We start from the raw sequence: 21,680 nt of genomic DNA, 5'->3' as shown, positions 1-21,680 counted from the left end.
CCACAAGATGGCGCTCTGGGCCAGTGACTCTCAATATATGAACCAACGTCAAAGTCTCAATGTGAGACTTTAATTTGAGAAAACCTCCGTGCACCTGCAATGAACTACTCACTATGAACTTTATAATAATAATCTTAGTTTCTAAAGTTTAAAACATTTATATATTTTGATATCATCATTAGCACTGACACGTGAGCTGCAAGGAACCAAAGGAAACACTTCAAAAGTAAATTCAATAAATATTAAGATATATAACAATATATATATAAGAAGTGTGCACTGATAAATTCAACACTTTAACAAGATGCATTCTATAACTTTTAAACAGTTTATGTGATGGTAAAGTAAAGTATTAATTGAAGGTGTAAGTGTTAAATATAAATTATGTTCAATCTAAATGTAGGACTTGAAAAATGAATAGTTGCAAATCTGGTAATCGACCAGAGTTTAAATTGAGGTGCAAATTTTTTTACATTGAGAAATGTGAAATATGTAAACAACTGGGAAGGATTAAAGAATGCACTTAATTTGTTTTTATACATTTTTTAAATATATACAACAATGAACATATATACATTAAAACCCAGAAAACTTAAATACAACTCCTGCATGTGTGGTCTTTACTAAGAGATCAAAGCTGTACAGGGTGTTTGCATTGAGAGCATTTGTTCTTCGGTTCTTCTTGATGTTCCTGAAGCGACCACCAGGCGGCGCCAGAGGAATTAAAACATATATATAAAGCACCTGATGGAATGTAATGTCCTCAGCCAATCACACTGCAGCTTCATCTGTTCTCCATCGTCCATCCACGTCTTGTTGAGCATCAGACGCAGATCCTCCTCCTCTCCTCCTCCTGACTCTGCTCCTCCTGCTCCTCCTCCTCCTCCTCTCCTCCTCCTCCCTCCTCCTCCTGCTCCTCCTCCTCCTCCTCCTCCTCCTCCTCCTCCTCCTCCTCCTCCTCCTCCTCCTCCTCCTCCTCCAGCTGTTGCTGCCTGTTAAATCAAACTTCATCAAACTGTCGGGAAAATTTTTCAACAACCTGCTAAAACAACCTTTTGATCTGTTTGAAAGGATGAGGACGTTTTTCAACGACCTGCAACAATCTCTGACCTTGTTGCAGAGGGACAGTAAAAATAATCCAACATATAATCATCTAATTGAAATAATATAAATGTATAATATTTTTTGGGGGGTGGGTTACACACACAAATCACCACACCAAGTCTCCAAGTCTCCTCTAGAGATGATGAAGACACGATCAGTGCTTCATACAGTAACCAGCATGTTGGGCAAAGCACCGGGAGACATCTGCTCTGCAGTATATGTATATAATTCCTTCAGGTTGTAATTAACTAGACAAACAAACATGTCCCCTTCACTTGACTGTGTCTCACCAGTCTCACTCTCCTGAAACAGCTTCCTCAGCACTTGTCTCGTTTTCACCTGCATGCGGCTGCAGACGAGGTAAACTTAGCTCAGCACCGATGCAGGTGTTTGTTTTCAAGCGTGCGTTCCTCTCTGCTTATTTGCCAATGTGTGCATCTGCAGTGATGCATGCACACAAATGTGCCAGTTCCCAGGTTGCAGAGAGAGAGAGGGAGAGACGCCTGACAGATATACTTAGGAGTGTTGCATGCATGAAGTGCTGTGTGAGGAGTTAAAGGACACCACCTCACCAACATGCCTGCAGCGGCAGCAGGCATCTGATTCTGCGTACAGCGACGACACCCTGAACCCAACACCACCTGTCCCCATCTCGTCTCAGAGACGGCATGTCCTCTCCTTTTAGGTCCCGTGGTGTGAGGCAGGGAGGAAGCCGGGTGGCTGGGTGAATGGGCGGCAGGGTGGGCGGGTGGCCTGACAGCAGTGAGGTCTTCTTCTCACTGCTTGGGTCCGTGGTGAGGGAAAGATTGAAAGTTCAGAACAGAGCTGAAGGAGTTTTGATAGTCAACACCCACCGTCTCACCTCCATGTCAACAACTTGTTGCCCGCCACCTGAGACTCCCTTGGCAGACGCTCCGGGCAGGTGGACGACAGGGGACAGGGAGACCATGGCGTCCAACATGGAGAACCTCCTGAGGGATAAAGATATTTGGATATTAGGTAGCATGTGTCTGGTGGCCACGTTCCTGTGGCGGCGGCTGTGGACATTATTTTCTGTGAAGAAGAAGAGAAGGAGCCCCCCCCCGCCAGACGCTCAGGTAACGACAGGAGGAGTCGGGGTCAGTGCACCTGGGAACAGGCCTCAGGTGCTTTCAGTCTGGGTGAAGCAGAAGGGATGGAAATGATGTAAAGAATCAACACGTGGTCGTTTATCGTGCTCGGTTTTCCTCGTGTGGATCGTGGTGGAGGCCGAGCTGCAGGCCTGCATGAACAGGACATGTACGTTAACACATTATCACCAGCTCTGTGACGTCTCACTGCCCAACTGAGGCAGGCTACGTTTCTTTTATCGTCATTTCGATTCACGCCAATTCAAGTTCTCCTCTTTATCTGTTGGTTAGGAAGCGGGACATGTAGAAATCCACCTGACGTTTTAGTCTGGATCAGGATCCAGGTTTTTAAAAGACGCCTAAACATTACAGCTAAAGGCCTTTATGACCCGTTTCACTATTTCGTTCTGCTCCAGCTCGGATTTGAATTAAAACCTGGTGGTTGTCTAAGACTGAGTGTATTTCAGTGCAGATACGAGTCATGACACTTTGTCGTTTCGGCTTTTTCAACAGTTTCCTCTGCAAAAATGTTTTTTCCACAGTTTTAGTAGAATAAGGTGCAGAATTAGGAGGTTGAAACCATTTTTTAAATCATAGCTTAAGTGTTTAAGTGGGTTTGTGCCGTGATGGCAGACGTGAGCAGTATCTGACTGCTTTCTGGATAAGATAAGATCAGACAAAACAAGATAAAACAAGATCAGATAATCCAGCAACGAGGACTGTAAAGAAAATATGGGTTGATGTGACCAGGCCGACGTGGTCCAGGTCCAGGTCCAGGTCCAGGTCCAGGTCCAGGTCCAGGTCCAGGTCCAGGTCGTCCCCCTGCAGGAGATAAAGGGTTTTCTGATAGATCTGTCATGTGCGTACGTAGCTGTTCTCCAGAAAGAGGCAGTAAAACTAATCAGATGATTTGTCTCTGGCATCGTCTCTTTAAACACATGTTCACGAGTTGCTTTCACCACCACAACAATAGTCTCTGGCAGAGCGAGGCCATATTTCATATCATATTTCACTCATGTCAAGTGAGTGGAAAACATAACGTAATATCACGCGTCTAAATTCAATCCAGCACAGATCCAGCCAGACGAGCCAGTCCAGTATAAACCAGTGGATGATGTTCACACAGTCCAGCAGGAAGTGAATGAAAGTGACTCCTCGTAAACGTGTGCGAGCTGAGGAGCTTTGAGCAGTTACAGCCTGTCAGTGTGAGCTCAGCGTCTTTATTACGTGTGGTCGTCTCTCTGCCGACAGACCACGCTTCAGATTTATAACTCGTCCTTTCTGCTCTGGTTTAGTCAAGTCGGGTCGTGTGTGTTTAGCAACTGGAGCTCAATGCGAGTGAAGACGTGAAAGAATGAAGTCAACAGATGAGATAAGATCACGTATTAGTCGCACAATGGGGACATTTAGGGTTTAAAGATTAAACTGCAGGTAAAGGTCTTAAGATTATAGAAAAGGTTTCAGGTTTTAATTATTGATATTCAAACAAAAGCTGAAACAGGTGAAATCTGGTGCTGAATAGTGAAGTTAATTAAAAGGAATCAACAATTCACTTTTCTGGGATTTTCTCTTTTTAAACCTTCACCATCAACTTGTTAAACCACATTTAAATTCAAAAGAAGCAGATTTTTAATTGGATTCACACCAATTTACTCATAAATATCAGTTCCCTATAGATACCTGTTTATTTTTCATTAATTATTCCCTTGGAAATTCTTAAAAATGTCAAAAAACATTCTATCTCGCAATATAAAAAGAAAGTGAAGCTAAATACTCCTGGATCTGGCCCCAAATGTGTAATTGGTCATTGGAGAAATCTGTTGTGTAGTTTTTGTGTAATCCTGCTGACACACAAACAACAACACACACCAACGGACTGGGGTGAAAACACAACCTCCTTAAAGGTACAGACGGTTTTACTGTTGCTCTTAAATCAACATGTCACACTTTAGGATTCAATATTCAAATATGGATTCAGTCAATGTTTTAAACAGATTAGAGATGTTTCATGTGTGTTCTCACAATCCTGCATATGTACTGGGATTGTTGTGGTTTAACGATGCATCAATTTCAAATGAAGACAAGTGAATAAAGTTAATCAAAGACAGCATCACGACTTCTCTCCCGCACCAGTGACACACTGGGATCAAGCTAATGGTTTTGTCTGCGGCTCGTTCAGAGGAAATCTGAAGCTCGTGTTAATGCGAGCGAACGAGCCTAATGTGAGAAGAGCTGCTCCCGCCTCACATTCTCACACCCGCGTAGCTCAGACCGAATTAGCACACAAACAAACGACACGACAACAGACACACAAAGACACACACCTTCGCTTTTGTTGTTTTCGTGATGTCGACACAGTTTCCGTTGGTTTACAGACAAATATAAAACGTGCGAAGACTTTTTTAACATCACGTAAAAAATTGATTTCATCATGTGTTTCATACAGATTGAGTTTGAAAGATAAAACATTTTATTCACTTTATTATTTCTGCATTATTTCTATTTCTCCTTCTCAGCTATTAAAAAGAATAATTCCTAATTTAGTGAAACATTAATCATTGAACACAATGTAGATCTGGATGAGCAGCTGTTTATTTAAGATAAACATATAGTTTGGATTTTAGATAAATAATAATAATGATTCTTTTTTCACACACAAAAACATCACATTACAATATTTTAAATCTTTGTACATTTTATTTAAAACTTTGTCAAGTTCCCTTCGACTCCAGTTTCCAGCCTCTCTCACTTTTTCATGTTTGTTTTTTAATTTCATTTGATAATTTTAACTCTAAATCACTTGTTCACTTCTTCCTGTTTACCATCTGCTAAAGTCAGTTTCCGTGCTCAGCAGTGAAACATTTTTACGTTAGGAAATGAAAATGAATGCCTTGTGTGACTTTCCAACACCTGCAGATTCCCTGTTGGTCTCACAAACTTAATCATATCTCATTTAGAAACATTCATATTAATTCATTTATTTCCTGTGTGAACCCAACCTGCCTCGTGTCCACAGCAGCTCAGCGTGTTCATGACTTTACAGTTTCCTTCCACCATCATAATGCTGCATGTCAGAAATCCAGAGTCGTCTCAGTGCAGAACATGTTTGTGACGTGAGAGAAGCGGACGTTGTCGTGAATTGTGCAGCTCACACATCTGCAGACGTGATGACGTGTTGCAGGCGTGTGAATGTGAAGCAGAGGCTCAAAGGAAAGTTTCCAACGTGTCGTGGAATCCATGACTTAGTGTTAGTGGGATGTTCCTAATAAAGTGAGTTAGTGAAGTGTAGATTTACTGTTTATGCACAGACTGCACATCATGAATCCGTCTCAGAGCTTTAAGTCGTAAATTCAGAATAATCATTAATATAGTTTATATTGGAAATACAGTACAAACACACACAGACACACACACAGACACACAACCACTTTCAGACGACTGTAAACCTTGTCAGTTATGAATTCTCACTGACAACCCCGCACAGGAAAGAGTAAATCTGCAATCAGACGCCTGTGATTTAAAGATCCAGCCGCCATGTGACTTCCTGCTCCTCGCCTCCTGCTCCCTGCTCCTCCCTCCTGTGTCTCTCTGGTATGAGGACTCCGGGGGAATGTGCTGTTTTCGCCCCGGACTCCTCCGGCCTCTCGGCTGGTGTCCACTTTCAGACGTTTGCATTTCTCATTAGCAGCTCAGTGCTGAGACGCGGCGGTGGAGTCCCCCCACCAGCAGTGTGTGTGTGTGGTGGGATGTTATAATGATCTAAAATGGTCTTCCCCCGATGTGAAGCTTGCCAGCAGCAGATCAAGAGAAATAGAAAGTTGTATTTAGACTGGAAGAAGTGAACCTTTGCACTTTGTAACACAGCACAGCAGTACATCCCCAATAATGTGATATTTAAGGTTTACATATGAAATTTGCATAAAAGCAGAGTTTGGAGACAGAAGTGGAGATTTTCCAGCCATTTGTTTTTGCTAAATTCACATAAAAACATGTTATTAGCAACATTACTACCGACAGCAGGTTATGAAAATATTCAAAGCTTTTTCAACAACTGTAAAAAACATGGCGGCCTCCGTAGAGAGGACCCGCTCCTGAATATAAAGTATTTAAATATAAACGGCTCATTCTGGGGTTAAGAAAACAATAATTCATATGATTATGATGAAACAAACTATTGAAAACATCACTAGGATTATTTCATATTCAATTTCTGCCAATAAACCTAAATCTCACCCACTGGACCTTCAAGTCAAGTTGAAAGTGAATGAGAACAGAATGAAATGAAGCTGCAGTGAACTTTACATGAAGTGAAACAGATGATTTGACGGCACGTTGTGTTTATGGTCTGTCTCCTGACATGTTAACCTTTGACATGTTGGACGTGTGAGACCTCAGGGGTCTCTGGTCCTCTCCTGTCACCTAGTGGTAGCTACACAGAAGTGCACTGTCCCTAGAATTAAAATAACATCAGCTCAGTGAGTTTTGTCTAATTAATCATAAGTAAATGAAACATTTAATTTTGTTTAGTTTTTAAAAAAAATCATTTTCACTGAGTTGATCCATTTATCAGACTTGTAAAGCTCCATGACTGGATTAGCATGAATTTCATATTATAAAAACAAAAAGTGTATGAATGAGACAATTATTGATGCTTTAATGTATAAACCACGTTATAACTCATTTTAATGAGTTTATAACGAGCTGGGCTGCTTGTGTCTTTCCATCTTATCATAACCAACATATATACAATATACACAATCATTTATGTGATTATATGTTATCTGATAATGTAGAGGGGTAAAAAGTACAGTATTGGTGGTGTAGAAGTATGACGTTCCCAAAAAATGTAAATAATTAAGTACAGAACTTTAATAAATGATTCACTTTGTACCACCGGTGGAAAACCGACAGTTAAAAGAGATTTGTATTGAAAGGACGTGAAACAGGGACACAGAAGATTCAAGTCTGTTAAATAAACATCTGACAAAGCTTCTTTTCAAATGCAAGTTTGAAAAGAAGCTTTAGAAATAAACACAGGCAATTAAAGATAATTACAGAAAGTAATAATTAACGACAGCCTAATAAATGACAGAGATCCAATGAGCTCCTCTCCTCAGATTCTCCTCTGAGCTCTGCCGGGTTTTTCTGTCACTGTGTTCGTGTGTTTTGAAGTGGTGGGATTGACGGCCATTCCGCGGGGTCAGAGGTCACCATCGCTCCTGAATCCTCCCCGTCGTCACGCCCACTTGTCCCCATGTTACACAACACTGACAGAGAGAGAGAGAGAGAGAGAGAGAGAGAGAGAGAGAGAGAGAGAGAGAGAGAGAGAGAGAGAGAGAGGAGCTTATGCAACATATTTACAGGCTGGTCCCTATATATTTATACACACACACACAGAGTACCAGCTCCTCTTGTCCATTAAAGGAATGTTTCCGCGTCCGGCCGAGGTCACAACAGCAGCGGCAGAGCGAGCGCTATCGCCGCAGCTGAGCTGAGAAAGAACAGACTGTCATCGGCTCGTGGTGACACGAGTGTTTGTCAGGTTGAAAATATGCAGCAGGTGGAGTTGCAGAGATAACGCGTGGCCATCTTTGTCGTGAAGCTGCGCGGCCACAAACAAGTGACTCCCTCTGTAACGATGCAACACCGAGCAGATTGAAACCTCGGCTACTGTGCGTCAGGGGAAAATGTGCGTGAACAGGACGTTTCTGTTTCACGTGCAGGGTAGATACAGGGGTCGGGTCACAGTTCACTGAATGTTAGCGTAGTTTAAAAGTTATTTCCCTGGTTCTTATACAGGAGAAAGTTAATTATACATTTAATATCAGCTCGTGTGTGTTCCGCTCTCACCAAACTCCACTGACGATGATTAACATGCATGTTTTAAATTATTCACATGTCCGTCACAGCTGATCCTTTTTCTTTGCTCTTCGTTATTGCCGCTGTGGCTCAGGAGGTAGAGCGGGTTGTCCACTAACCAGAAGGTCAGCGGTTTGATCCTTGTCTCGTGATGTGCGATAGAGAAAGTTTGTGTGTTAATGGCAAAACTGTTACTGTGAGAGGTTTTGTGTGCTCATCAAGACGAGAAGTTCGACATAGATACAGACCATCAACATTTATTATGTAGATTTGGAAAAAGGTATCAGGGGGTTGTTTAAAAGAATAAATACTAAGCACAGCGTCCGTGTTTTTTCCACATTGCGACTTCAAATCACGTGAACAAACCAAAGTGGGAACAGCACTCAGGGAAGTGGACGTTGGGAGGAGCCTGTGAATGCACAGTCAGATTTGTTTGCTTTGCAATTAGTGTGAAACACATGAATGAAAAGTCCCTGCAGCTGCTCCAGACACACACACACGGGACGGTGCGACAGAGAAAAGAACTCGAACTCGAACTAATTTAGGATCCGAGGCTTTATTTTCCATCACATGTTTAAGGAACACTGTGTAACTTTTAGAGCGCCCCCTACAGCCAGAATCCTTCATATTTTAAAAGTCTCCTGCAGAATCATGTAGATATTCAGAGTCTCTCCACCATCAAACTGATTTTAATGAATGTAAAGTGTTAGTGGAACCTGCAGGTGGCGACTAACAGGCTGTGTAACATCACAAGGATCCTCTGAATGAACACATTTTATTTTCTGATGCTCGCCTGTTGCAGCCGGTTCAGCAAGTCGGTCCAGACGTGGCCCAGTTCCTTTCTGATGAAGGTGTTAGATATGTCGTCTCTCCAGCATTTGTGGTTGCTGACATTACTGGCAAAGCTCCAGTGGAAATTGCCCTGGAGGCCTGAACACCACCTCTACTGGTTCCTCTCAACATGGAGGAGCGGCGGCTCTGCTCCGAGCTGCCTCCGGGCGTCTGAGCTCCTGAAACCTCGGAGGCTCCGAGGTTTTTGGTCTCTGTGAGGTCTCTGTGAGGCGATTATTTTTGGTCTCTGTGAGGCGAGTGTGATGTGAGTCATGGGGATGGTATGGTGGTTCCTTTGCGGGCAGGGATGCCAATTCAGAGAGGGAAACCCTGGATGGTTCAGGGGCTCCGGAGCCGGAACATGCCAGAGATCAGAGGGCCGTCACTGAGCCGTTTGTCACGGGGGCCAGAATGTCTCGTCTATTACGAGGAACACCCACAAAGTCTGTCTGATTCGAGGAGCGCGTCAATACTCTGAGTATTAATATGGTGCTATACAAGGAAACACAAGGAGATGTACAAGAACAGAGAAAATTATATTTAATAAAGTTAAAGTTAAGGCCACAAATCTTTCTTGATCTATTCCACATCTTTTCACCAAGTTTCATGTTAATTATTCCAGTAGCTTTTGCGTAATCGTGCAAACTAACAAACAAACAAACTACTTTGCAGAAGTTATAAAATAAAATGCCAAGAATCCTGAGAAACATATGGATTTTCAGTTTATTCTTTAATAATCTACAAAAGAGGAACAGAAATGGTGAATCCCTAAAACCCAGTACCACTCACAGTATTTAGAAACATGTAGTTAACCTCTTGTTGAGTGAAAGTCGTTAATTACTTTCTGCTCCTGCCTTCATGTCGGCGTGTTCCTGCCCCAGTGGGATTAAACGTGGACTCACAGCAGCGGCCGCATGTTTGTCACGCTTGTCGCGTGTCACGCAGTCTATTACTGTGTCTGTGGCCTTAAAGCTGGTTTCATGCGTGTTGTTGCGCCCATCGCGCCGCAGTGATGTGGGATTACTGGGACACTCATGCTAGAATAAGTATTATGTATTGTCTGAGTCTCTGCTGAGTAACTCTATACGCGTCCAGAGCGGCTCGGCGGCGTCACTGTCATTCCTCAGCGCTCTGCTGCTGCGATAGCACGCCGCCTCTCGTCTTTCCAAGTAACCATCGCTGACGGGGGGTTCCAGGGATTGTCCCGCTGGGGACAGTTAAACCTCGCTCTGCCCTCTGACCTCCACACTGGACCTCCACCAATCAAACGCCACCGTGATGATGTCCTCATTGACCTTAAAGGCTCCCTGCTGCGTCAGTCAACCTGATGTAGTGGTTGTGGTTTAGTACGTGGTGAGTCTCGATCGCAGGCCGTATATATTAAGATGGACGACATGATGACTCCCTGAAAGTGAAGCCAAAGTGTCTTGATCGCCCCCTGGTGGCCGGATGCAGTAAAGACCATAAACCCTGCCTCCTTCATGTTCGTGGATGGGACGTGAACCAAAGTAAAACATGTTTGTACAAAGATGGTTTCAGTTGTTTTAGGGTCGTTCTTATCACACTGATGTTTGTTCAAGTTTTTTCTGATTAAGTTTGGTTTTAATTCGTTATTTGATGATATAAAAATGAGGTGAAACGTCTGACCTCTGACTCCAAATGACGTCATCGGGGTAAGATGGCAGCGTTCGTATCTGGGATATTTTGGCTTCGTTTCTGGATAAAGGGCGGGACTTGAGATGCGTCGTCCATCTTTATCTAAAGTCTTTGTGCGGAACATACAACAGGAGTCGATGGTTTGTGACCAGATGATGGAAACGCTCCTTAAACACTGGAGTTGACTTCTCTCAGGCAGATTTTACGTGGACTGCACCTTTAAGTCTCTGGGTCAGCTCAGTATAAAATGAGTTGTGGGATGACAGGCAGCGGGAAACGAACGCCATGTCGTGATGTTTACAAACCAGGTCAGTGGGTAAACTGGTTCTCCTCTGTCCGATCCCCGGTGGAACATGTTTCCATCGTGCGCGCTCCGCTCCGCCAATGCGCTTGCACAGTGTTCTCATTCATTCTCACCTTAGCTGCTAAATGGCCACTGGGGGATACACTGGAGTGTTAAACCCGACAGCTGACGAGCCGTCTGTCCTGGGAACACTGCTCGGGACATACAGGGTACAGGTCAGGTTTTTCCAGTGCTGACAGATGGGTGCCGGTATATAGGCGCCGGCGTGGATTCTGCAGATACTGCTGCAGCCAGACGGGGACAAGTCTGAGGTCAACGCTCGCAGTCAGACACGTCTCTGAAAGTGTCAAACGTTCGTGTCTGTTCACGAATATGAACGTTTGTGTGTCAGTATCTGTGTGTTTATCTCAGTTCGTTCTCAGTTCTTCAGAACAACACGTGTGCAGTAAGTTTCCTCTCCCACAATCCCCTTCTCCTCTTGTATCAACACTTCTTAGATGTCACTGGCTTCACCTGTTTCCTGTTTTCTTCCGTTGTCTGCTCGACCCTCACGGTGACCGTGCACGAGCCTATATTAAGAAACCTCCTTCTGAACCATGGACTCTAAATAAAAACCAAAACATTTTTAAAACTCCTCAGAGCAACCAAACTTTTAACGGAGCTGTTTACACTTTGCAAAGTTTTAAAGTTCTAACCCTCTACATGATATTTAAATATAAAATCCAGAATAGAAGCAATAAAGAATTTGGCAATGCAACAAAAAATATTAGCAAACTCACAAGTGAGTGTAAATCATTGATGGAGTTAAACTCTTAAATGAGGATGATGCAGGTTGTTATTGTCAAAATTATTTATTGAATTTAATATTTAACCATGACAAAAAAAACAATCACAAATGTTTATGTTAAATTATAATAGGAAAACAAATTAGCTATTCAAAATTAGCTATACAATTAGAAATCCAACATCCAAAGCAGAGTTATAGGAATAAAAACATGATTTGTCTTGTGGCTCTCGACTCTGGAAATGATTGGAAATGATGCGACGTTCACCTGAAACCTCCTCTGGCTCAACCTAGAGAACCAAGTGGCATTTTACCAGCTTCAGAAATACCCACAATGCTTTGTGTCTGTAACCCACGTCCAAGTGGTTCATGAAGCGCCTGCGGCCGTGCACATGCTTGCACCTGTCACCCTACTTCCTCTTGTGGAACAACGTGAAAACCATATACCTCCATATAGCCTCTAATGCCTAGATCCATGCTGTGTAAAATACACTGAACACTTCTGTTCACAACACAACTCCACCTCCTGAAACTGTCCACGAGTTCTTCATCATCAGAAATGAGGACCTGGTGTTCTTGTCTATTGGCTGCACATTTTATTTGTCGTGCTTTCTTTTCACGGCGTCATATTTCCGCCCCAGATTCCTGGGATTCTGACACCTGACTGAAGGGCTTTTGAAGTGTCTCAAATGTCACATAGCGACCCTCTCCAGCATCTCGCCCTAACCCCCATCAATCCCCAACTGCACACCCGAGCCCCCGGCTCTTATCACTGGCCCCTCGGTGCCTGACGTCCAAAGGGGGCTGCACTTTAATTTGTCGGATCGCCATTTGCTATTCTTAAAACTCAACTCTGTGGCTCTTGCGTTGGAGACGTCTCTGTTGTCCCTGCGTGTCTTTTCTTCTGCCTGCAGCTTTGTCCTGTGATATGGTTTTTCGCTGTAGTTTCCATCAAACCTACGTGAAAGTGAATGGACTTCATTAGTGAAGGAAAGATTTTTTGCTATTTGTCTACTGTAAATCAGCCATGAACTCCACCCTGGTCAACTCGTTAGCCAGGGTTTACGACCCGAACCCTCTTCATGGTCAGAAGCCTGGTGGAAGGAAGTCGTCTCTTAGCGGGTACCAAGCTTCTTCCTCTTCTCACGATGCCGCCCTGCACGGCGTGGAGAGCCGCATCGACTCCCTGAGCTCTCAGATGGAGCGTTTGCTCAACATGCAGCAAACTGTCCTGACCCGGCTGGACGGCCTGTCCCAGGATGTCAGGGGCATGGGTCAGGATCTGGCCTCCATGCGTGAAGCCGGCCACGGCGGAAGGCGGGAGTCCGGGGTGGGGGCAGCGTGCCGGGAGCTGCGTGGGGCAGTGGAGAGGGCCAGCGAGTGGACGGAGAGTCATGGACATCGTCTGGACGGCGTGGAGAAGCTGGTGGAGGGCACCCAGCAGGTGATCAGCTTCATCGGGGAGGTGGTGAAGAGCTCCAGGCTGGTGGAGCTGCTCTTCAAACAGCCTGGACACAAGGCGAGCAAGAAGGTGAGAGCTACGAGGCGCAAAGGTGCGAGAACAACCTGCAAAAACCACAAAGTCTTTCCACCTACTTGTGTCTTCACTGCTCTTTTTTTTCCATCTCCAGCGTTTGAGGGGAAGCGTAACGCAATATTCCCACAGTGCTTCTAACCCCGTGTGCCATGTCGTTAATGGCAGCATAGTGAGGAGTCTGATTGCATTGTGATCATTGCAGCAGATGCATTAAGTGCTGTCTGAAAGGTTGCAAATGGCGTCTTCCTGGTGGAATTCGGACCTGCGTGCTGTGGCACTATAATGGCTGATGCTGAAGTCTTAAGGATTTTGTGGCTAAAACACACAAAGCACATCTTTTCAAGTTGTTTTTAAGATTTATTTTTCCAGTGTAACTCTGCCACCCACTCCTCTTGGCGCTGATATGGCTCCTAGTAAAGCTATTCTTAGTCCTGCTGTACTTCAACAAGTCGCTGTCTGTAATGTTAAGTAGTCAGACTGCTTCTCTTATCAGAACCAAGTCTCTATCTGCAGCTGCACAGCCCTTAGCATGAGCTGTTCGGAACAGGCCACAGTACTGCCGGGCTCGTGCACATGTATGTAACCACATGTAGTCTGCACCACTATGTTCATGTTTGTTAGTGTGTGTGTGGGCGTGCGTGCATGCTTACACACTTGGATTATGCTGATTCAGCAGCTGTTTTCAGCAATGGGAGCGTGTGTCAAAGTAAACGGCTTCTGTCGGAGGTGTCAAATGTCCCAGAGGGATCATCACAGCAGTTTAAAGCTTTTATCTATATTCCTCTTATATCACGTTCTTTAATCACTGTCCGGTACGTTTGGGAACAAAACAGTTTCCTGTGTCGTGCGGGACGTCGCCTGCCACAGATGATACGTGACCTTTCCTCTCCCTCGTCCAAGGAAGGCATCCGTCCCCCAGAACATCACGCTTGAGTTACGGGGCAACCGCAGAAACAGCAACAAACAGTTTGGCTTGTTGTACTATTGTGCAAATGGAAATCTCCAGTATATATAACTGTGCTGCTGCCATCAGAAATCAGACTCCTGGATACAGAACCCCACAAATCACTTCCCCAGACTGTTTGACAAGTGACAAAGAATCACTGGAAACGAGACTTGAGTTGAGGGGATTTATTGTGAAGTTTTACTTTGCTCTGAACTCCCCTTTTGTATTTGTAGGTAACGTATAAAATGTATGTATCTAAAGTATTTGTTTCATCTTTCTTCTCAAAGGCGAAGGATGAGAAGGATAAAGCCAAACTGAGCCTGAAGGGTCTGAAGGCCCAGAAGAAGAGGAAGCCCCAAGATTCGTCAGGTCGGTCCGTCACTCGCCTGAGTTTATTCACGTGACATGTCAAAAATATAAACAGTAATTACAGTAATAAGAGGTAACAATAGCAGCTCTCATCCATATATATCCACATAGATTCAACTTTATTGTCATTGTGCAGAGAACAAAGTACAAAGCCAAAGAAACAGTAGACTTTAGAAGGTAGCAGACGTTTAGTGATCAGAAGGTTCCTGGTTCGATCCCAGGCTCCTCCTGAATGTGTGGCAGTGTCCTTGAGCAAGTCACTGAACTCCTTATGGCTGCATCATCAGCATGAATGTGTGTGTGAATTAGACAAACACTGTAGAGACACACTTTAGAACCTCTATATAAACGCAGCTCATTCATGGTCTGTAATCAGTGGTTGTCGACATATTTTTTTGTCAAGATCCGTGAATTATTCAATGAAAGATTATCCATCTTGCAATGTAAAAAATAAAATGTATGTTTCAGATTCGGTGGCCCTGAACGAGCCGGAGCTGCAGGAGCAGGTGGAGAAGCTCAACAGGCAGAACGCTGAGCATTCCCATGTGAACGCAGAGGCTGAGGCCCAGAGAGGAGACGACCGAGGCAGCGGAGGAAGACGACAGGAGCCGGCCGAGCTGATCCCGGATGGACCTCACATCTCTGCCCCGCAGTCAGGGGAGAGGACGACGACCTCTGAGGGGAGAGAGGAGGAGGAGGAAGAGGAGGGGGAGGAGGATGTCTTTGAGGACTCCGAGCCGGAGGAGGAAGAGGAGGAAAAGGGAGAAGACGTGAGAGCGGAACCAGCTGGGAAGGTGGAGGATGAAGGGAAGAAGAGGCACAAAGGAGACGCAGAAGAGTCAGAAAAGGCCCCGAGTGTCATCGCAGACATTTGCAAGACGCCTCTCCTAAAACAGGAAAGGTAGTTTTCTACAGAATCACTTTGCTCACACTGGATCGTGTTTATTGTTTCATTTTATTCCAATTTAATCTGAGAAAAGGAAATATAGATTTTTTATTCCTGTGAATGTGCAGCTCTGAGGAGGTCGGGGATGTGGCCACCTGCAGCAAGCGGCGCGTCACGGAGGAATACCTGGTGAAGGACGACCTCAAAAAGAGCAAGGTGGAGAACGCAGAGGGAGAGGCGGCGGTGGAGAAAGGCGAGCAGCAGGACGCCAAGTCGGACGAAGCAAAGCCGGAGGAGGAAGAGGAGGAGGCGAAAGACGGGGAGCCGACGGTGAAAGAATTCATTATCGGTAAGCCATGATGTCGTTGAACGTACGGAAAGCAATCAGGGCCAATCTGGGGAAGTTGGGGGGAGGGGAAAGTCTGTACCTTTATTTTGAAATTTAGGTCTTAACTCAAGTTTGTCAAATCCTGCTGGTTTTGAACTTTGAACTAAAAAGTGACAGATGCTTTATATACGTATTTACCTTTTGATTTAACAGTGTGTCAGACTAGAAGACAAATACTTCTAATAAAATCATATTGAAAAACTAGATCTTTAGTTAACGAGGATGATTTTATTTGGGTCGGACAAAGAAATTATATTTTATTTATAGTATTTTCTTGTATGTTTATGCCTCAGTATTTATAGAGAATCTTGGCTCTGGTTCTGTTTGTCATGAAGTTGCGATGAACTTCATGTGCAGCAGCGTCTCCGTTAAAAACTCGACGTTCTTATTAGCTGGTGACATTTGACTTTTATTTCCCTGGGAGCAGATCCAGTGTCGGCTCGGGCGTCAGTAACGTGTCAGTCGGCGCAGCTGGCCGAGCAGATAATGAGGCGTCGGCACGCTGCTATTTTCATCCACTTTGTCTCTGGGGTCCGGGGCCTCGTCCTCAAGTCTCTGTTCTCACTCTCTCACTCTGTTTATCAATTCATTTTGTTGTTATTTCTCTGTGTTTCCTGTGTTGTGTTCCTTCAGACTCCAGCCCTCCGCCGTTGGCCCCGTTCGAACACTGCATCGTGACGCCCAAGCCCCATCAGATAGGCACCTATTACACCATCAACAGGGATGAGGTCCTGGGGGGGTGAGTGACGAGGAAACCACAGGACGTTATTTTCATTTCAGGGACACTTGGACACGTCGCTCTCCTCTAATGAAATAACAGAGGATGTCACTCGCTTAACAGTTTTTTCCAAGACCCTTTTTTATTGCCCTCTGAAGTGGACTGAGAGCCTCGGGGGACTATAGCAGAGCTCTGTGATGTAAGAGCTCGATGCTAAATCCTGCCTCTCCAACTGGAGATTACTGCTCGGCACGCAAGCACATTTCTAGAATGGCTGACATAATGGCACAGTACAGAGTCCTTATTACTGAAGGGACCCGGTATAATGAACAATATGTTACAGTGTTATTATGAATTATTTGACTAAAAGTGCAAAAGATTTTCAATTTACAATGATTCCAAACAGAGAAAAGCAAATAATTTGTGTTTTAGAGGTTGGAACCAGAAACTATCTGGAATTTGGAGATGACAAATTCCTTAAATGATCATTTGATCTTAATCCTTTTAGCACGAGAGTAAATAGTTTTTACCGTCACCAAGGACGGTGCGTTTTCAACCCGTCTGTTAGTTTGTTGGTCTGTTTGTGAGCAAGATCACACAAATCATACTTTCTTTAACATTGTGAGCATTTTTTATAGTTTTTAATTTGGTGACGCTTGACTGAATCCCAGGTACAGTTGGGCCTCTGTTGAGTTCCATAGTTATTAAAATAATCCGAATTCTAGGACGTCTCTTCTTCTTCTCTGCTTCTTGTGTCCATGTCTGTGTTTGACTCATGACAGGTCTTTGCGCTTCTCTCCTCAGGGGACGATTCGGACAAGTCCACAAGTGCACGGAGAACTCGTCCGGGCTGACGTTGGCCGCCAAGATCATCAAAGCGAGGAGCCAGAAAGAGAAGGTGCAGCAGAATTCTGAATATGAAACAGTGGGATGTCCGTTTCCTCAGATTATCTAGCACTGACAGTGATGTGGAGGAGGTTTGACGTCTGAGCACATGCAGATCTGTGCTCACATTGTCACCTCAGATATTCATAGTTGACCACCCAACCAACCATGCATGGTTTGTAAAGACAATAACTCCTCCCTCCTGTCAAACTCAGAAGTGACCCCATGCACTGAAACATCTGCTCTAGTGTTTTGCCTCTTGTTTAAACACAGCACAGACAGTTTGTCTTTTTCTCAATTAAAAAAATCTGATGTTTCAAGAGTCTGAATGAAGGACACAAACACTGAAATAACACATTATTCAACAACCGTTTATCCAGGCAGAATCATGCTCATGTATTAACCGGTCATCCTCAGGATGTCGTGAGGAACGAGATCCAGGTGATGAACCAGCTGAACCACGCCAACCTCATCCAGCTGTACGCCGCCTTCGAGTCACGCCACGACATCATCCTGGTCATGGAATAGTGCGTCTGGATTTGTGCGTGTTAATACCACAGAGTTTAAAAGCTCGTCGTGGTTGTAAATACATCCGTGTGCTCCTGTGTGTGCTGCAGTGTGGAGGGAGGGGAGCTGTTCGACCGCATCATCGACGAGAACTACAACCTGACGGAGCTGGACACGGTGCTGTTCATACGGCAGATCTGTGAGGGGCTGCAGTACATGCACAAGATGTACATCCTGCACCTGGACCTCAAGGTAAACCTGCTCCAGGATGACACCTTCTCCCAGTTCAACACCTATTTAAGTATTTAAACAAGTATTTATGCTCTATTTCCCTTTATCCAGTCAATCGCTTAAATGCGATACAAGGGACAAAACACATGAAAGAATCAAAAACCAAAAGAAATCACACTTTTAAAAACAACGACAAAACAATCCTTTCTGTCCAGTTTCAATGATGCTACACGTTTATATCTCTGCGTCATTTCTTGAGAGTTAGAGAAAGTTAGAGAAAGAGCAAATTCTGGATCTGCCAGCTTCATTTAATCTTTAATAATTAATAATAATTCTAATAATTCCTCTCCTCTGTTCTCTTTCAGCCAGAGAACATTCTCTGTGTGAGCAGAGTCACGAACAAGATCAAAATCATTGACTTTGGTTTGGCCAGGAGGTGAAAGCATCTCTCTCTCTCTCTCCTCACCTTTGATATCAGTCTCTTCTCAGACGTGCGTCTCACGGTCTGTTGTTGTGTCTGTGTCAGGTACAAACCCAGGGAGAAGCTCAAGGTCAACTTTGGAACGCCGGAATTTTTGGCCCCTGAAGTCATCAACTACGAGTTTGTTTCATTTCCCACCGACATGTGGAGCCTGGGTGTCATCACATACATGCTGTACGTGGTCCAACACACACACACACACACACACACAGTATACAGACACCAGCCGCAGTTTGACCCCTGACCTCTGTCTCCTTTCAGGCTCAGCGGCTTGTCCCCGTTTCTCGGGGACGACGACAACGAGACGCTGAACAACATCCTGGCCTGCCAGTGGAACTTTGAGGAGGAGGAGTTCACGGACGTCTCGGACGAGGCCAAAGACTTCATCACGCGTCTGCTGGTGAAGAGCAAGAGCTGGAGGATGAGCGCCGCAGAGTCGCTCCGACACCCGTGGCTGTCAGACCGGAGTCTGCACTACCGCCTGAATCAGAAGGTCAGGATGAAATCACTGTCATGGTCACACACATGACTCCTGCCCCCTGGTGTGGACAACCAGAACACCAGGCAACAGCCGACCAATCAGAGCACTGGTCACGTGTTGGAATTAACAGATAATATATATAACAAACATTAGTTATAAAAAAATTTATAAAGTTTTTTACATGATTTTTATATCAATATTTAAATTTTAGATAATGTATATCTATGTATATTTGTATGATATTAATAGTATTTTTTATGTTTTTTATTTTATTAATATTAACAAATCAAACCTGTACATTTGTATTACTGTTGTAATAATCATAATAATTATAACTTACCTCAACAAGGTTACCAAGTGCTTTGCAAAATACATGGAAATAAAACAACACAGAACAAAACAAAAACAATTTCCATTAAAACCAGACATGAAAAGTATTTTCCTGTAAAACACACGTTTTAAACAATGATTTAAAAACAGGTGAAGTGCTGCTAAGTGTAATCTGCTCAGTCAAAGAGTTCCAGAGCCTCTGGGCCCTGACGTCAAAAGCATGGCCCAGCCCTGACTTAGGAACTACTAGCAAATACTAGTAGCCGCAGTACTATGTAGTAGTAGTAGTAGTAGTAGTAGTAGTAGTAGTAGTAGTAGTAGTAGTAGTAGTAGTAGCATACAGACACAGTTATTCAATCGATGCATTAATTGATCTGATTCTCTCTCTGCAGAAAAACAAGTGCCACTCCACACACACTCCATCACCAGAGAGCTCTGCAGGTGAGACCGGCCTTTTCATCCCTTATCTTAAATAACCCGTTAATCCCATTAGTTAAACTCTAACTTCACCAACCTGCCTCCTGTCTCCCTGCTCAGAAACACTGTGATGCTCCCACCTGCCTTCCCACAGTGAAGGCGCCCTCGGAGCCCGACACCGGACCAATGCTGCTGTACCCGTATGGCTCCTAAAAAGAAAAACCCTCCTCTCTGCCTCCTTGTGTTAGCTTCGCCTCCCCCCCCACCCCACCCCGCAGCTTGATGTTCGGACCCTGGGAAAAAAAGACTTTTGTTTCTTTGTCATCGCTGCCGTGGAGACACAGAGGGTCTCCCAGCGGGGGGTCACTGCCCTGCAGAGCCCACGACTTCTCCCCAGACGAGCTCTGACGCTTGTCGAGGTAAAAGAAGGACTCGTGTTAGAGACTGAAGGCCGGCGTCACTCGTCACTTCTGCATCAAGCTTCATGTTTGGCTGCAGAGGTAAAGAACCCCCGCCCCCCCCCAAAAAAAAAGAAATGTTAGCGTCCCACTGACAGTGATGTGTTCGTCATGTCGTCCTGGTTTGTTGCATGCTTTGCACCTTTTGGCCTATTTCTCCAAGAAGTATAGACTGAAGTATTTAAATGATTTATATTTTTTTGTGGATACAGAATTCTTTCTTTCTTTTAATTTTCAAGTCTTATTTTAAAAAAACGTTACTCGTTCTCAATCATAAGCTAAGAACACACACACGGAGCCCCGGCTGGAGTTGATTAATTTATTTTGTATATAGCAGCACTGCTTCGTGTCTCAGAGCCGCATGCAGACGTTTCCCGGCCGACGCTCACCGATCGATTCTGTTCGACACTCACGCCGCTCGCCCGCCCGCCCCACGCTTCGGCAGTTTGGAGTAGCCCTGTCACCTTCCATGAAGGCACCAGAACAACAGAATACTACCTGTGACTGATTCACCTTTCTGACTGAAGTGGATTCTTACGTATTCACCGGGTCAACGCCAGACTGTACTTGAAGTGCAAAGCTTTTCATCTGTGTTTTACTCTTGATTTCACTTTTTGTTACGTGGAAAACTCACAGTTCAGCTCGACGGAGAGAGTCAACAGTGATTTGTCGTCCCGCTCTTTATCAGACGCGGGAAGCTGGGTGAATATTCGCCACTCAGTCGGCGGCGGCTCCGTTTGGAAGTGGAAAAAGCTTTGTGATTTATTTGAATGATTGTTTCATTGATTTTATGATTCTTTTTTTTCAAGTTTTCTTAGTGTAACGAGATGAATAAATGTAGAATATAAAGAATATGAATAAATAAAGCACACCCGGAAATAATTCAGTGTTTCTCACATTTATGGAAATAAATAACAGGACCTGGTTATTATATGTGTGTGACCATTTCCTATTTGCTAAACTGAGTTTTATACATGTATGTGTGGAAAAGTCTACTAACATATACATTATGCTTCGTTTGCTTCATATTCCTACTTATCCACATTCTCAAGAGTTAGAAAATAAAAAGGGAAACATTAAAACTACCTATATGGGCTTCCTGCCTCCAGAATAAAAGTAAAATGATAAATTATATTTTTTTTATATATATATAGATAAATGGAAGCACAAAGAGAAATTCATAAATGTCAAGTTCTTTTCTTCCATAAGAGCAGTTTTATAAGATGGCCTATAGAGGGCCTCATTCCCAAAGTGTGGGCCGCGGCCCCCTGGTGGGCCGTGAAGCCACTGCAGGTGGGCCGTGAGAGGTCATCAGAAAACAAATAGATAAAAAAGTTTCAGATTTGTAAGTAAGCGTTGATTACCACCAAACATTTATGATCGATTTAAAAAAAAAGTA

At 44.1% G+C, this 21,680-nt stretch overlaps 1 protein-coding gene across 4 annotated transcripts in view; it reads left to right on the top strand.

Moving 5' to 3' along the window:
- mylk4b (myosin light chain kinase family, member 4b) overlaps nucleotides 1-21,212 on the top strand; it is a 29,407-nt gene extending 8,195 nt beyond the window's left edge. The window contains exons 1-13 of one of the 4 annotated variants that reach the window (XM_035176509.2): nucleotides 1,796-2,201; nucleotides 14,418-14,499; nucleotides 14,968-15,400; nucleotides 15,514-15,734; nucleotides 16,407-16,512; nucleotides 17,296-17,389; nucleotides 17,794-17,903; nucleotides 17,994-18,135; nucleotides 18,480-18,550; nucleotides 18,641-18,769; nucleotides 18,857-19,088; nucleotides 19,799-19,847; nucleotides 19,944-21,212. In XM_035176509.2, coding sequence (XP_035032400.2) covers nucleotides 1,833-2,201; nucleotides 14,418-14,499; nucleotides 14,968-15,400; nucleotides 15,514-15,734; nucleotides 16,407-16,512; nucleotides 17,296-17,389; nucleotides 17,794-17,903; nucleotides 17,994-18,135; nucleotides 18,480-18,550; nucleotides 18,641-18,769; nucleotides 18,857-19,088; nucleotides 19,799-19,847; nucleotides 19,944-19,954 — 2,049 coding nt within the window. In that variant the 5' untranslated portion in view covers nucleotides 1,796-1,832 and the 3' untranslated portion in view covers nucleotides 19,955-21,212. Of the gene's footprint in view, nucleotides 1-1,795; nucleotides 2,202-11,977; nucleotides 13,179-13,973; nucleotides 14,306-14,417; nucleotides 14,500-14,967; nucleotides 15,401-15,513; nucleotides 15,735-16,406; nucleotides 16,513-17,295; nucleotides 17,390-17,793; nucleotides 17,904-17,993; nucleotides 18,136-18,479; nucleotides 18,551-18,640; nucleotides 18,770-18,856; nucleotides 19,089-19,798; nucleotides 19,848-19,943 lie in introns of those variants that run through there. The other 3 variants (XM_035176508.2, XM_035176511.2, XM_035176510.2) reach the window with 3 other exon arrangements.
- Nucleotides 21,213-21,680: the final 468 nt, after the last annotated feature.

The sequence above is a fragment of the Hippoglossus stenolepis genome, chromosome 14, assembly GCF_022539355.2.
Source record: "Hippoglossus stenolepis isolate QCI-W04-F060 chromosome 14, HSTE1.2, whole genome shotgun sequence".
In the NCBI taxonomy this organism is placed as follows: domain Eukaryota; kingdom Metazoa; phylum Chordata; class Actinopteri; order Pleuronectiformes; family Pleuronectidae; genus Hippoglossus; species Hippoglossus stenolepis.
The sequence above is the reverse complement of the archived record's forward strand: the minus strand, read 5'-3'. Positions and strand labels throughout refer to the sequence as shown.